This window comes from Lissotriton helveticus, chromosome 1_1 (genome assembly GCF_964261635.1).
Source record: "Lissotriton helveticus chromosome 1_1, aLisHel1.1, whole genome shotgun sequence".
NCBI lineage: Eukaryota > Metazoa > Chordata > Amphibia > Caudata > Salamandridae > Lissotriton > Lissotriton helveticus.
The window spans coordinates 227,852,334-227,865,592 of record NC_136057.1 but is presented as its reverse complement, the minus strand read 5'-3'; the positions used below and the strand labels follow the sequence as shown (position 1 = coordinate 227,865,592).

The 13,259-nt window shown below is 42.5% G+C and overlaps 1 protein-coding gene across 1 annotated transcript; it reads left to right on the top strand.

Annotated features, from left to right (window-relative positions):
• The first annotated feature begins 2,406 nt into the window (after positions 1-2,406).
• Positions 2,407-3,336, top strand: LOC144760940 (olfactory receptor 5J3-like). The gene has a single exon (XM_078646561.1). The coding sequence runs from the start codon at positions 2,407-2,409 to the stop codon at positions 3,334-3,336; it is 930 nt and encodes a 309-aa protein (XP_078502687.1).
• Positions 3,337-13,259: the final 9,923 nt, after the last annotated feature.

The following is a 13,259-nucleotide window of genomic DNA, read 5'->3' as shown; positions in this document are numbered from 1 at the left end:
TTTGCCAAGTTTCGTGCAAATCCATTCAGCCGTTCGGGCTAAAAGTGAGGCCAACCGCCCTATGGAAAACTCAATGTTAAAAACACGTTTTGGGACCCCCCTTTTTTCTCGACCCCCCCTGGACGAACCCCCCCCCCAATTTTCAGGGGCTGCTCAGAAACAAAATGTGCCATTTTCCTGAAAATTTCAGCCAATTCCGTCCACAAACGCCAAAGTTATTAGACATAGAATTTTCAAAAAACCCATAGAGAAAAAATACTAACTATATATACCTACTGGCGACCGCCAGTAGGTAATATATATCCAAACTCTCGTCGGTAACTTTGTTTCAAAACCAGAAATACCAGCGTGGAACCAGCTATAGTGCTATTAACTTTCTTTATTGCCACCAAATCAGTCAACCATGACGCGTTTTGGCCGGTTCACGGTCTTGATCACATGTATATACATATGTATATGCTGTGGTATTTACTGGCGTCCTGCGTGAGCAGTTTCCTTTTTTGACCCGAGATATCGGATTACACACAGCCCACCTTTCCAGCGCAGGACGACTTGGGTTTGCTGCCTGGCAGGCAGCTTGTGACTTCACGGGAAGGTTTGGACACTGTACCGGCCTGGGACTCGACTTGCCTGTGCTGCGACAGGTTAGGACGTATGCGGGGACCCAGGGAAGCCCGAGGACTCTATTTGCACTTGTAATAACACACCCCGTTCTGCAGTGCACCACAGCAGCATGGATTTCCACCATTTGTTCCCCTCACAACATCTACCCAGAAATGATGCATTCTGGGAGCTATAGGACGATAAACACTACAGCTGGTGAGTGCTCACATGATAGGGGAGGTGCTCCCCTTCCAGAGTGGGAGGTCTGCAGAGGTATTTAAAAGCGGAGGCGTGGGATTGCTAAGCAGTGCAGCAGTGGCATCTGAAAAAGACTGTTTTAGTCGAAATGCATAATGCCTTACCTGCTTGTCCAATTAAAGTCTTTTCTGGTAATTTCCCCGTGTGGCCTCTTCCTACAGTTTTGCTGGAGGGTTTGTGGATATATATATATATATATATATACACACAAACATATGTGTGTGTGTCTATATTAACATGTAATGTAATTTATTGTAAAATCTTCTTTTTGCCCCAAAAAATAATTGCAACTAAAATGATAATTAGCTTACATCACAGAATGCAACATATTTAACATTAGTGCTGCTGTGTTTCCCACTGTTACTGCGGTAATCTTGGGTGTATAGGATTTAATGAAAATAGTTTTATTTGTAATTAATTTTCTTAAAATCGCTTATTGCTTTCTATAGGGAGAGCTCTGCCCTGGTGGTGGAAATCTCCACAACCTGGCAGAAAGTTACTAACAGTAACTTTACAGTTGAAAATGCTGTCATAAATTTTCAAATGGAAATTGTGGATTCCATCCATGAGGATCTTTAATTATGGGTGTAGATGTAGATCCCCACAAACATTTGTGAATCAGAAGCTTAGGACCATATTTATGGCATGATAATTATCACTCCTGCACCATGCAACGTGGTGCTAGAGCGAAGCAAACTTTAAGTCAGATTTGTTAAGCTACTCAAAGCCACTTTGCATGGCTTTGAGTGGCTCCAAAAATCTGAAGTAACACAACACAGTGCAAATTGCTGTGTCTTGTTAATCTGTCCTGGGTAGGTGTTCTGTGGGCATTGCGTGGGTGCTGCCACCCAACTCCCACGGTTTTTGATGCATTCCCATTTTATAAGGCCTTGTAAACCTGGGAAAGCACACAAAAAACAGAGGCATAACACGGAGAAATATCTTTATTCCTCCTTGTTACTTCCTCTCTCTGTGTGTGCTGCATTAAAAATATCCTTCATGTAACACAGGCACCCCCTGCACCATGGTGCAAGGGGGCCTGTATTGGTGATAGGCTACCAAAATGGTGCCAGTGCAGGGTAAAAGGTCAGGAAAGCACTGTATGCCTTAAATATGGTGCATTCTGTCCCTCTACTTGTGACGCAGTGCAGCACAGAAAGGTGACTTACTTCACTGCACTGCACCACTATTCCATAAATATGCCCCTTAAACTCTTGGAAATAGGCAGACCTCAAGCAATGTCCGCCCATTCAGGGGTCAGCCCATCATGAAGATAATCAGCTGGTAGAGACCCTTATTAGTTCAAGACATTAAAGTATTCTCGTATAATGTAGTCTTTTAAAATATCATTAAGTTGCCTCTTGTTTCTTGTGGACTCAAACATCAAATGCTGTGATTAGGGTTTTTTAAAATAAGTAAATCACTATGGTTTGCAAATAATACTTGCTCAAGTTTTGAAAACTCCTCTAGCCAATCTAGCTCACAATACTGCTTTGTCTTTTGTTATTTCACAGGCTGACATTGACAACATTATTGTATATGATCATGAATCCTGGGAATGGAAGTTTTGTGACTGAATTCATCCTCTTGGGACTCACCAATGAGCCAGACTTGCAGATGCTGCTCTTCCTGTCAGTCTATGTCTTCACTCTACTGGGTAACATCAGCATCCTGCTGCTTGTTTGGTGCAGCACCCTCCTTCACACGCCCATGTACTTCTTCCTTGCACAGCTTTCCTTTGTGGATATTTCTTTGTCTACTGTTCTCTCTCCTAAAATGCTGGCTGGCTTTCTTATTGGAGAGAGAAGAATCTCTTTCTCTGCTTGCATAGCCCAAACCTACTTATTCAGTGCATGCGCCAGTACTGAATTCTGCCTCTTAGCAGTGATGGCTTATGACCGCTATGTGGCGATAAGTAATCCACTGCTATACACAGTGAAGATGAACAAACACCTTTGTATAAGATTGGCAATAGGATCATACATTGGAGGTTTTTTTCATTCACTGATTCATGCTATTTGCCTTTATCGGTTGTATTTTTGTGGACCTGACATCATAAATCACTTTGCTTGTGATTATCCAGTACTCGTCAATCTATCCTGCACAGACTTTTTTATAAATGATCTCTTACGGTTTGTATTTGCTGGCATCTTAGTGGCAGGTTCTCTCTTTGTTATTGTTGTTTCCTACTTCCAAATAGTCAAAGCCATCCTTAGGATCAGCACCACAGTTGGGAGACGCAGGGCCGCCTCTACCTGCATCTCCCACTTCACATGTGTCTTTCTTTTCTTTGGCAGCTGCTTGATCATGGAGGTAATGCCCAATTCAAAAGATTCAGAAGAGAAGATCAAAGTGGTGGCTGTCATCCATGCTATATTGATTCCTGCTCTGAATCCAGTGATATACAGCCTGCGGAACAATGAGGTGAAAGAAGCTCTGAGAAAGATATTGAACAAGCAAAATGGTTTCCGGTGATGAGCACGGCTAGAACAAGCAAACTATGACAGTGTAGATTCCTGAAATATAAATGACTTAGTTTTGGCACAATCTGCTTATTCATGTGATATTTTTCCTCTGAAATTCTAGTTGACTTCATTGGCATATTACTTTTTTGGAAACACAAAAGGCATGCATTTTTTTCAACGGTGTGTCATTCTAGCTATATCATATTTCCTGTATTCCTTGTTGCAACTTGTCAATATATTTTACCAGACACCTGGACAAGTGTAAGAGTTGGGGATGGCTCCTTCTAATCCCCGAAAATATATACTTTTCAGGCCCTAAAACAAGAATGCATAATAGAGCCATACTACTTATTGAACCTGTTTATTGCGGGTTTGACCATAGCCCTTCATGAGGGAAATGCCCACTCCCCAAAGCTAGGGGAGCTCCACGTACCCAATCTTTTATACTTAGTTGGTGTGTTTCTCCTTAGCCAAATGAAAGTTGGCCTACAAGATCTCATTAACAAATTATCCAACTACTCAGAGAATAACAACATGACTTGAAATCAAAAAATTATGGTAGTGAGTAGCAAGGCTCACAAAAAAGAACAATGGTATCTACAAGATCACCGGCTAAAATTAAAGAAAAGTTACAGATATCTTGGCGTCCTGTTCGATGATACTGGTAGCTTCAGTCAACACAAGCAAGAGTTAAAAATGAAAGTGCAGTGCATTAACCCTGGCATTTTGAACAGTACAGAGATCGCTGGATGGCCCACTTTTTACATCACCTCTAAAGGCAATGGCTGCAAAACTAGTCCCAAGTCTATTCTATGGAAGTGAGACCTTATGAGGCATCTCCAGCTCAGATTAGAATTGAGTTTGGGTTAGTAAACCTAAACTAATCATCAGAAATGGGGCGTATATCAAAACATGCAAGAGAAATAAAACTTATCTGGTTAACCCTCTGAATAAAACCCTCTGGCATGAAATTTCCCAAAAATCTAAATACTATAGCTGGTCTGTACCTAAACACCACCATAGACCACAAGGGGGTTCAAACATTATGCGAAGCAATACTGCCACAAGGGGCCTTAAAAAACGAATACATGGAATAATTAAAAAATCACTGTGGTCAATGATAAAGAGTGTCTGTTGACTAGATAGCACACCTGGACGGTTATAACAAATATAAAGTCCTGGGGGCCTATTTATGAAAAGTGACGCATCGCTGCGGGAAAACAGCGATGCATCACTTTTCATTGCGCTCTCCCTGCGACATGATTGATGCGTCATATTTATAATATGACACATCATGTCGCAAGGAGTTACAGATACGTCAGTATTTCTGACGTATCTGTAGGCACAAAAGTGACGCATTGCTGGAGTGTGTCACAAAAGTGACGCTACTCCAGCAATGCTTCCTTTCACATGGGGAAAGCCCCATGTGAAAGGGTTTGCGTCAGTCTTAGGCCTGCTGTGTGGCAGGCGCAAGATATTGACGCAACAGCATCCTAAAAGTGACGCAGTGAAATCTCATAGATTTCATTGCGTCACTATTACGAGGCTTTTTGCGGGTGAACGCCCCCTCTGCATACATTATACCTGACGCAGGTATAATGTAGCGCAGGGGTTTACAAAGTGACGCATCTGCTTAGATGCGTCACTTTGTAAATAGTGCGCATCAGGAGGCATGTTTTACGCCGCCGATGCGTCACAAAAAGTGACGCATCGGAAGCGCAAAACTCACGTACGGCATCATAAATGAGGCCCCTGAAATTGCAGCTGTATTCCGACGTCAGATGGTCCATGCAGTTAAAGGAGTCAGACCGTTATTAGACACCGCTTTGGCCTTCTGCCCGGAAATGCTCATTCTGCGCCTGGGCTCTGGAACAAAAAACTGTTCATATGATTATTGTGTCATGCAGCAGAGGAGAATGTCCTCCACCTACTCTATCTGTCCGGGCCTCGTGAGAGAAGGGGGTCTTCGCTGAGAGACAATAAAGCATTCATTCTTGCAGACATGATCAAATTGCATATGTTATTCCAATAGACACAATTCTGAATTGTCGTTTTACAAAATGTTTAATCCAAGCGGCACTAACTGAAGGAGGGTGAATCTTGCTAATTTGTTTAGAAGTACTGAATGTGTAAATGTTCTCTGGTTGTAATAGTTTTATGTAATTTGCCTTATTTTACACATAGTTTTTCTGCACAATTGTGTGCTCCTTTGTGTACATATGTCAGAACCTATCATCTGTGTCTACTCTATCATAGAAACTAGAAATGATGCTGGCTTTGTTTTACATTCACATTTTAATAATACAAAACATATGTTGTGTTTTATTCGCTAAGGAGGCTGTTATTCCAGACTCTGTTAATATAGTCCCCTTTAGAGTTAATCACATATAGGTGCTACTGGTAATGCAATTCCTCCCGGTAATTTACATAACTTTCTAACTGCTTGACTGAAGCACTATATATTGTGATGTGCTCATGGTGGGGGGTTAGTAAGTGACATCAATTAAAGTACAAATAGAACATTTTAACACAGTACAGCAAGATCAATACTATTTCAATTGATGTGTTCTTGTTCCTCAATATTTGGCAAACATACCTACATTGTTTCTTATGTATGTATTCATATTCTTAAGTTTGAAAGCTTTATTTGAGATAAAATTGGTAATACAGTAAGGTGACATCAGCAAAACAAAATGCAAAAGGGACATTCATGGGAGAAATAAAACATAGGCAGCTGGTGGCACATTGAAAAAATCAAAGCATTTTTTGAGAAACGGTTTTTGTGGGGGGTAGAGGGGAGGAGAGGGAGGGGAGGGAATGAGAAGCAATGTGTTGGAAGTATAGAAGTACCAAATGAATAACACACAGCTTTAGGTACACGTCTTCTTTATTGGCCATCCACTCTCCTCACTGGAGATTCTTATCAACATTCTATCATAAGCTTCACTATGGACAGTACCAACATGCATAAGATAACGGGGGTGTATGGAATGCACCAACTGGTTGTAACACATCTCCCTTCCTTATAATGAGTATTGACAAGGTATATAGGCAGAACCATTAACAAACTAAAGCTCCCAAGGATATACTGACATGGTCCTGCAAAGGAGGGTTATGGCTGTATTTTTACAATGTGGTCAAAACTCCACCATTGACCATTTTCAAACTGTACAACATTTTTTAACACTTTAACAATCTTACTGGGGGAATAGAACTTGCTGATGTCAGATCCTAACTTGATGTTCCTTCTGGCTTGCGCCATGTCTCCCACTTCCCACTTTTGAGACTTCACACCATGTTTTTTATCATACCACTGTTTGTACATAGCTTGATGTTGCTTGACTTTCTCACCTGCCTCCTCCCAATCTACCTCCCTGACATCACCCCCTTTTAACCAACAGGGGTTAAACTTGGTACTAGGCTCCCTGCCACGTAAAGACACGAAGGGAGAGACCCCAGTAGTTTTATTGGGCGCCGTGTGATAGGCCCACAGACATTCTCTTAAGCAGTTATCAACATCTTGTCCATTGACAACAGCTAGCTGGATATTCTCTTTGATGACCCTGTTAGCTCTCTCTACCATGCCATTAGCTTTGGGACAGTAGAGAGCAGTGGTCTCGTGTTTAATTCCAGAGTTCTCTAGAAAACTCTGCATTTCCTCAGAGGTGAATTGCACCCCGTTGTCAGTGACTAATGTGGAAGGCAACCCTTCTTCACCAAACACTTCTTTCAAAAATTGTACTACTGCTCTGGTGTTGACGTTGTGCACAAATTTTTGTTTTACCCAGTGAGAAGTGTAGTCAACCAGAACTAACATGAATTTTTTTTGTACACCTAGCAAATGCATTGGACCAATGATGTCTAAAGCCAATTTGGTCCAAGGCTTGGTCGGGACGGCTACTGGAGAAAGAGGCGCTTTGTGTATAGTTTTAGACTTGTCACTTTTGGCACAAGCTCCACACTCTTTCACAGCTTCCTCAGCCATACTGTCCATTTTGGGAAACCAGAAATTCATTCTTACTCTAGCTTTGGTGGCACTACGCCCAAGGTGGCCTTCATGCGCCAAGTCGATGACTCTCTTCCGCAATTCCCTGGGTGGAATTATTCTGTTATTCCGGTACACTTTTCCTCCGATGGTACTTAATTCGTTCCGTACTTCCCAGAATTCTTCCAGTACATCCCCCACATCTCTTTTCTTATTCGGCCATCCACCTTTAATCTGCTCCATCAACACCTTGAGTTCTTTGTCATTTCTCATATTGTCTTCCCACTCTTTCTCTGTGATGGCAGGAAAATTCATCATCATTATAGGGCTGTCAAGAGCCTCCTCAGGTCCTTCTTCCTCAGGCAGCGGTGATCTAGAAAGGAAATCAGCAATAGTATTCTCTTTGCCTGGAACATGTTCAACCTTGAAATTATAGTGTTCTAATCCTAGAATCCACCTGCTAATACGTGGGGTACAGTTTTCCAGGCCTCTCACTGAAAATACATATATGAGAGGCTTGTGATCCGTTCGTATTGTGAACCTCATCCCCCATAGAAAAAATTTAAAATGTCTGACCGCCCAAAAACATGCCAGGGCTTCTCGTTCGATTACCGAATAGTTCTTCTCCGGGGAAGAAAGGCTCCTGGACGCATAGGCAATCACTTTTTCTTCACTCCCATCCTTCTGCACTAACGTGGCACCCAACCCATAGTTTGATGCATCAGTTGCCAGAATGTTTTTTTTTGTAGGGTCAAAAGTACCGAGTGCTGGTGAGTTGATTAAATCTTCCTTTAATGCGTTAGCTACAGCCTCTTGTTCTTTACTCCAGACAAAATCCTTGGTTTTTTTTAACATTTCCCTCATTGGTTCACACTTTGTTGCGAAATTTTCCACATACTTCGACATGTATTCCATGAGCCCTAAGAAAGATTTAAGTTCTTCTTTATTTCGTGGACTCGGAGCTTCCTTCACAGCACGAATTAAACTCCCTTTAGGTCTGAAACCTTGTTCTGTAATGGAATGACCCAAGTAATCCACTTGTTTCACCTTGATCTTGCACTTTTCTTTTTTTACAGTAAGCCCTGCATCCATGAGTTTTCTGAACACCTGCCTTAGGACACTATCATGTTCTTCAGAGTCTTTACCACAAACTAAAACGTCATCTTGAAAGCACATGGTGTGCTCTACTCCTTCAAGGATCTTTTGCATGGCTCTTTGGAAAATGGCTGCTGCAGATGCCAGCCCAAACGGCATTCTTTTGAACATGAAAGCTCCGAACGGCGTAATAAACGCCGTGAGTGGCCTAGAATCCGGATGTAATTCTATCTGGTGGTACGCCATGGACAAATCAATGACACTGAAATATTTAGCAGGGCCCATGGTACTTAGCATCTCATTTATAACTGGCAAAGGATATCTCTCCACCCAGATACAGTCATTTAAGCTGCGCAAATCCACACAGAGGCGGATCCCTTCCCCATTGGATTTGGCCGCAAGGACAATAGGGGCCAACCACTCAGAACAACTCACTGGCTGAATTATATCCAAATCACACAGCTTGCGCAACTCATTTTCTAGTGGTTCTTTCAATTTGAGGCGTACGGTGCGCAGACCATGCACCACAGGTTTGGCAGTAGATTTTAGCTTGATCCTATGCTGGAAGTTGTGCAGACAACCTAGCTCCTCCTTGAAAAGTGGCTAGAACTCATCACAAATCTTTTCACTTCCTGGAAAATTTGCAGTAAGCAAGACTTGTTCTGGACTATTGGGGTCTAAAATGATTCCCAACTCTTTCTGGTGAACCCACCCCAACAGATTTGAACCAGACTTGACTACATATATTGTTCCATAAGTTTTCCTATCTTTAAATTGAATCCGCACCTCCTTCATCCCTAGCATGGGTATATTGCCCTTATTGTAACCTGAAGGGGAAATATCAGGGTTCTTAAGGTCAGCCATCTTATTACCCTCCATGGAAACATAATCATCCTTATTAATCAAAGTGAAAGGAGAACAAGAATCAGCAAACATTTCAATACATTGATCGTCAATTAATACATCGCATTTAGGGTAAATGAAATTTACAGTGTCATCAACATCTTTTACTTGCAAAATAAACTTCTCCATTTTCTGTTCAATACATTTTACTTCTCTATTTGTACCCCTTTCAGTTCCTCTTTCATTTTCTTTTGAATGTAACTCGCCATCCCGGCACACCCTGGCAAAATGGCCTCTTCTATTGCATTTCTTGCAAGTGACATACCTGGCAGGGCACTGGAAATATGTGGCGAAATGGTTGTTACTACCGCACCGGTAACACTTAGGGCCCTTCTCTCTGTGTTCTATTTTAGTACTAGTGTTTTCCCTAAACTTTATTTTATAAACATCTAAATTCTCTTCTGAATCACACATGGTAGCTACAACGTCCCTTTCAGGTCTCATCTCTTTGTCACACCTCGCCGTGTGCTCCACTGACTTAGCTATTTCAACAGCTTCCTTCAACCCTGGATTTTTAGCTAACAACTTCTCCTGGATACGTGGATTATTCGTACACCTCACCAATTGATCTCTTATTAGAGAGTCGGTGAGATCACCAAATTCACATAGTTGAGTCAGCCCCCACAAAACTGCAATATAATTTTGAACTGACTCCTGCTTCCCTTGACAACGCTTAAAAAACTTATGGCGCTCCAGGACCACATTGATCCTATCCCCAAAATGTTTCTCTAATTTCTCCATGGTCTGCATAAATACATCCACTTCCCCCACTGCATTACCATCTTGCTCAGGTACAGGTAAATTCTCATATACTTTACGCCCTTGCACACCCAGATTGTGGAGTAATATGTGTTGTTTCCTTATAGAATTAAATCTTTGCCCCCCAATAGCTATAAGGTAGGACTCAAAAAGCTTCACCCATTCCTTCCAACTTATCTCGGGTTCTCCTATGTCATTTAAGAATGGTGGAGGTTGATTCATACTTGCAGCTGCCATGGTTAACTTTACCTCTAGTACTAATGTAAATATGCACTCAGGAATAACTACAATCCAAAGAAATGGTCAAGGTCCCTGAGTAGTTCACAAACTATAGAGGACTTCCAACAGGAGTAATGTTCAGTGAATTTCTGATGCAGCGCTAGCTGTGATCACAATTACATGGACAAGTGCTGGGCGTCTTATGGGTTCTAAACAGCCCCAAACGTGTAACAACTGTGCTTTCTAACAAAAAAAAACAGGCACTTCCACCTATTCCTTAGAAAACATAAGGAAAACGTTTTCTACACGAACCCACAGAAACACTCTGCCACAACCAGATAACAGTGTCAAGAACTGACGGAAACTGAGCGGTGAAATTCCACTGGGCATGCAAAGCTGAGCACTGCTCCCACAGTCACGCTCCTGAACGATCTGCCAGAAAGAAAAGAAAATCGGAAACTGACAGAAAAATGAGCGGTGAAAATACAAACGCTGACGCAGATCTGGAACACTGCTTATCTGTCACGCTCCTGCGCAGGAAGGAAAGGCGGTCGATTTCATGTGGGGCGCTGTGGAACACTGCTTATCTGTCATGCTCCTGCGCAGGAAGGAAAGGCGGTCGATTTCATGTGGGGCGCTGTGGAACACTGCTTATCTGTCACGCTCCTGCGCAGGAAGGAAAAGGCGGTCGATTTCATGTGAGGCGCTGCAGAGCTGAGACACTGCCTTGCCGTCAGATCAACAGGCGCGCCCTCAAATGGAAGATGATGACAGAAATTCAACTGCTGCTTATCTGTAACGCTGCTGCGCAGGCAAGAAAGGCGGCCGATGTCATGTGAGGCGCTGCAGAGCTGAAACACTACCTTGCCGGCAATACTCCAGACGCGCCCTCACTGGAAGACGATGACAGGAACTTTCAACTGCAGCTCCGTGATATATGCGTAGCTCGGGGCAGGAATCGCACACCAGCCATGAGCAAAAGCGGCCAGGCAGGGAACAAACCAGAACCAAAGCGGACCTCCACCAAGCTGTAACGGAGACCACAGGAAGGGATTCTGACCTGTCGACGATGTACAGCTGGAATCGACAACTAGGAAACGAGGTGTCAACCGTCCTGAAATCCGGCACTTCTCATGTAAGGAAACTCCTTCACTTCTTAAGTATTTTCCTCTCTGTAGAGCACCCAAGCCAAACGAGCACAATATAGGACGCTTCCGTGTTGAGAGAGCACTCAAAGGGGAAATGGCCACACTGCCCCCTGCGCAGGTCCGTCGCCAGTGTTGGAAGTATAGAAGTACCAAATGAATAACACACAGCTTTAGGTACACGTCTTCTTTATTGGCCATCCACTCTCCTCACTGGAGATTCTTATCAACATTCTATCATAAGCTTCACTATGGACAGTACCAACATGCATAAGATAACGGGGGTGTATGGAATGCACCAACTGGTTGTAACACAATGCTAATACAGTTAAGAATAAAATAAAGATATGCATGTTAAGTGGTGGCAATAAAGTACAGTAGATGCATAAATACGTAGAAAATATATGGAATAAGAACCTTATCAAAAACACAAGTAAGAAAAGAACTACATTAGTGAAATCTAAAACATGAGACTATAAGCAGGAGTACAACTGTTCAAGGAGGTCTAAAATTGTCACAGGAAAGCGGGGTATAAGGCTTTTTGGCGGATTGATCTAAATATAGGGTAAGAGGCAACCAATAGAGGTCAACATTGCGAGAGGGTTTACAGCTGGATGCGAATGCAACATCCAATCTATGAGAGTGACATAGGAGGTTCCACCAACAAATTATGGAGAGTTTGGTCAAAGATTTCCAATTGGAAGTGATATGTTGGAGTGCAAGAGCCAGCATAAGGTCAAAAAGACCATGGGAATGTGGGGGAAGGTCAAAAGACTCAGACAGGCTACCCAAAAACACCAAAGAAGTAGAGAAAGAGATAGAAAGATTAAAAATACGGGAAATGCGAGACCAGACCTGCGTCCAGAAAAGTCGGACTGAAGGACAGAGAAAGAAAAGATGAAAAAGATCAGCGTTGGGAGCATTACAGGTCCAGCAGTTAGCAGTAGAAGAAGAGAGAAAGCGAGAAAGAGAGAGGGGAGAAAGGTATAATCTGTGATAGAAGAAAAATAGGGATTGAGTGAGAGATGCAGTACGGGAGGTCTTCAAGGATTTAGCCCATAGTTTGTCCCACAGAGAAATCGGCCAAGAGCAAGCAAAGTCCTTTTCCCAAGAGAGTCCCAATTTTGATTTGGGACGGGCGGGATCAGAAGTGGAAAAATAGCGATAAATAAGAGAAGCCTTAGGAATAGTAGAAAGAATAGTAAGTAGAGAGGAAGGGGAAGTGGGTGTAACATCTAAAGATAGAGAGTAGTATCGATCAAGAACGATTTCCATAAGGAGATAGTATTTGTTTGCAAATGAGGAAGGGCATCGAAATTGGGATTGAAATTGAGGAAAGGAACAAGGAGTGGACCCGTCAAAAAGATGGTGAACCCAGATGATACCTTTCGATCTCCATGAAGTCCAAGCAACAGGTCTATTTCGTATGAGGATGAGTGAGTTATACCAATTGGGTGATAATAAAAAGGATGCACGAGAGACCGAGACTGTGGAGACCAAGGGCCTTAAAAGAGAAGAAGTATGTTTGAATAATGGGGGATTAAGGCATGGAGCCTTAGCAGTGAAGCGAATTGCATCTTGAAAAGAGTAAGGAAACAACAATTCACATTCAACAGAGAGCCAAAGGGGAGAAAAAGGGCTTATGTCGAGCGATAGCCAGCGAGAAGCCTGACGAAGAGAGAAGGACTTATGATAAAGTCGAAAGTCTGGAAAATTAACCCCAGCATTAGATTTTGATTTACGAAGGGCTAAGAGAGAAATACGAGCTTTCTTCTGTTTCCAGAGAAACTTAGACAAGACGGAGTCAATACGACGGAAGTAAAGAGC

Bases quoted from the DNA above. Each gene is read 5' to 3' on its own strand.
- LOC144760940 (XM_078646561.1), top strand. From the start codon at position 2,407: ATGAATCCTGGGAATGGAAGTTTTGTGACTGAATTCATCCTCTTGGGA.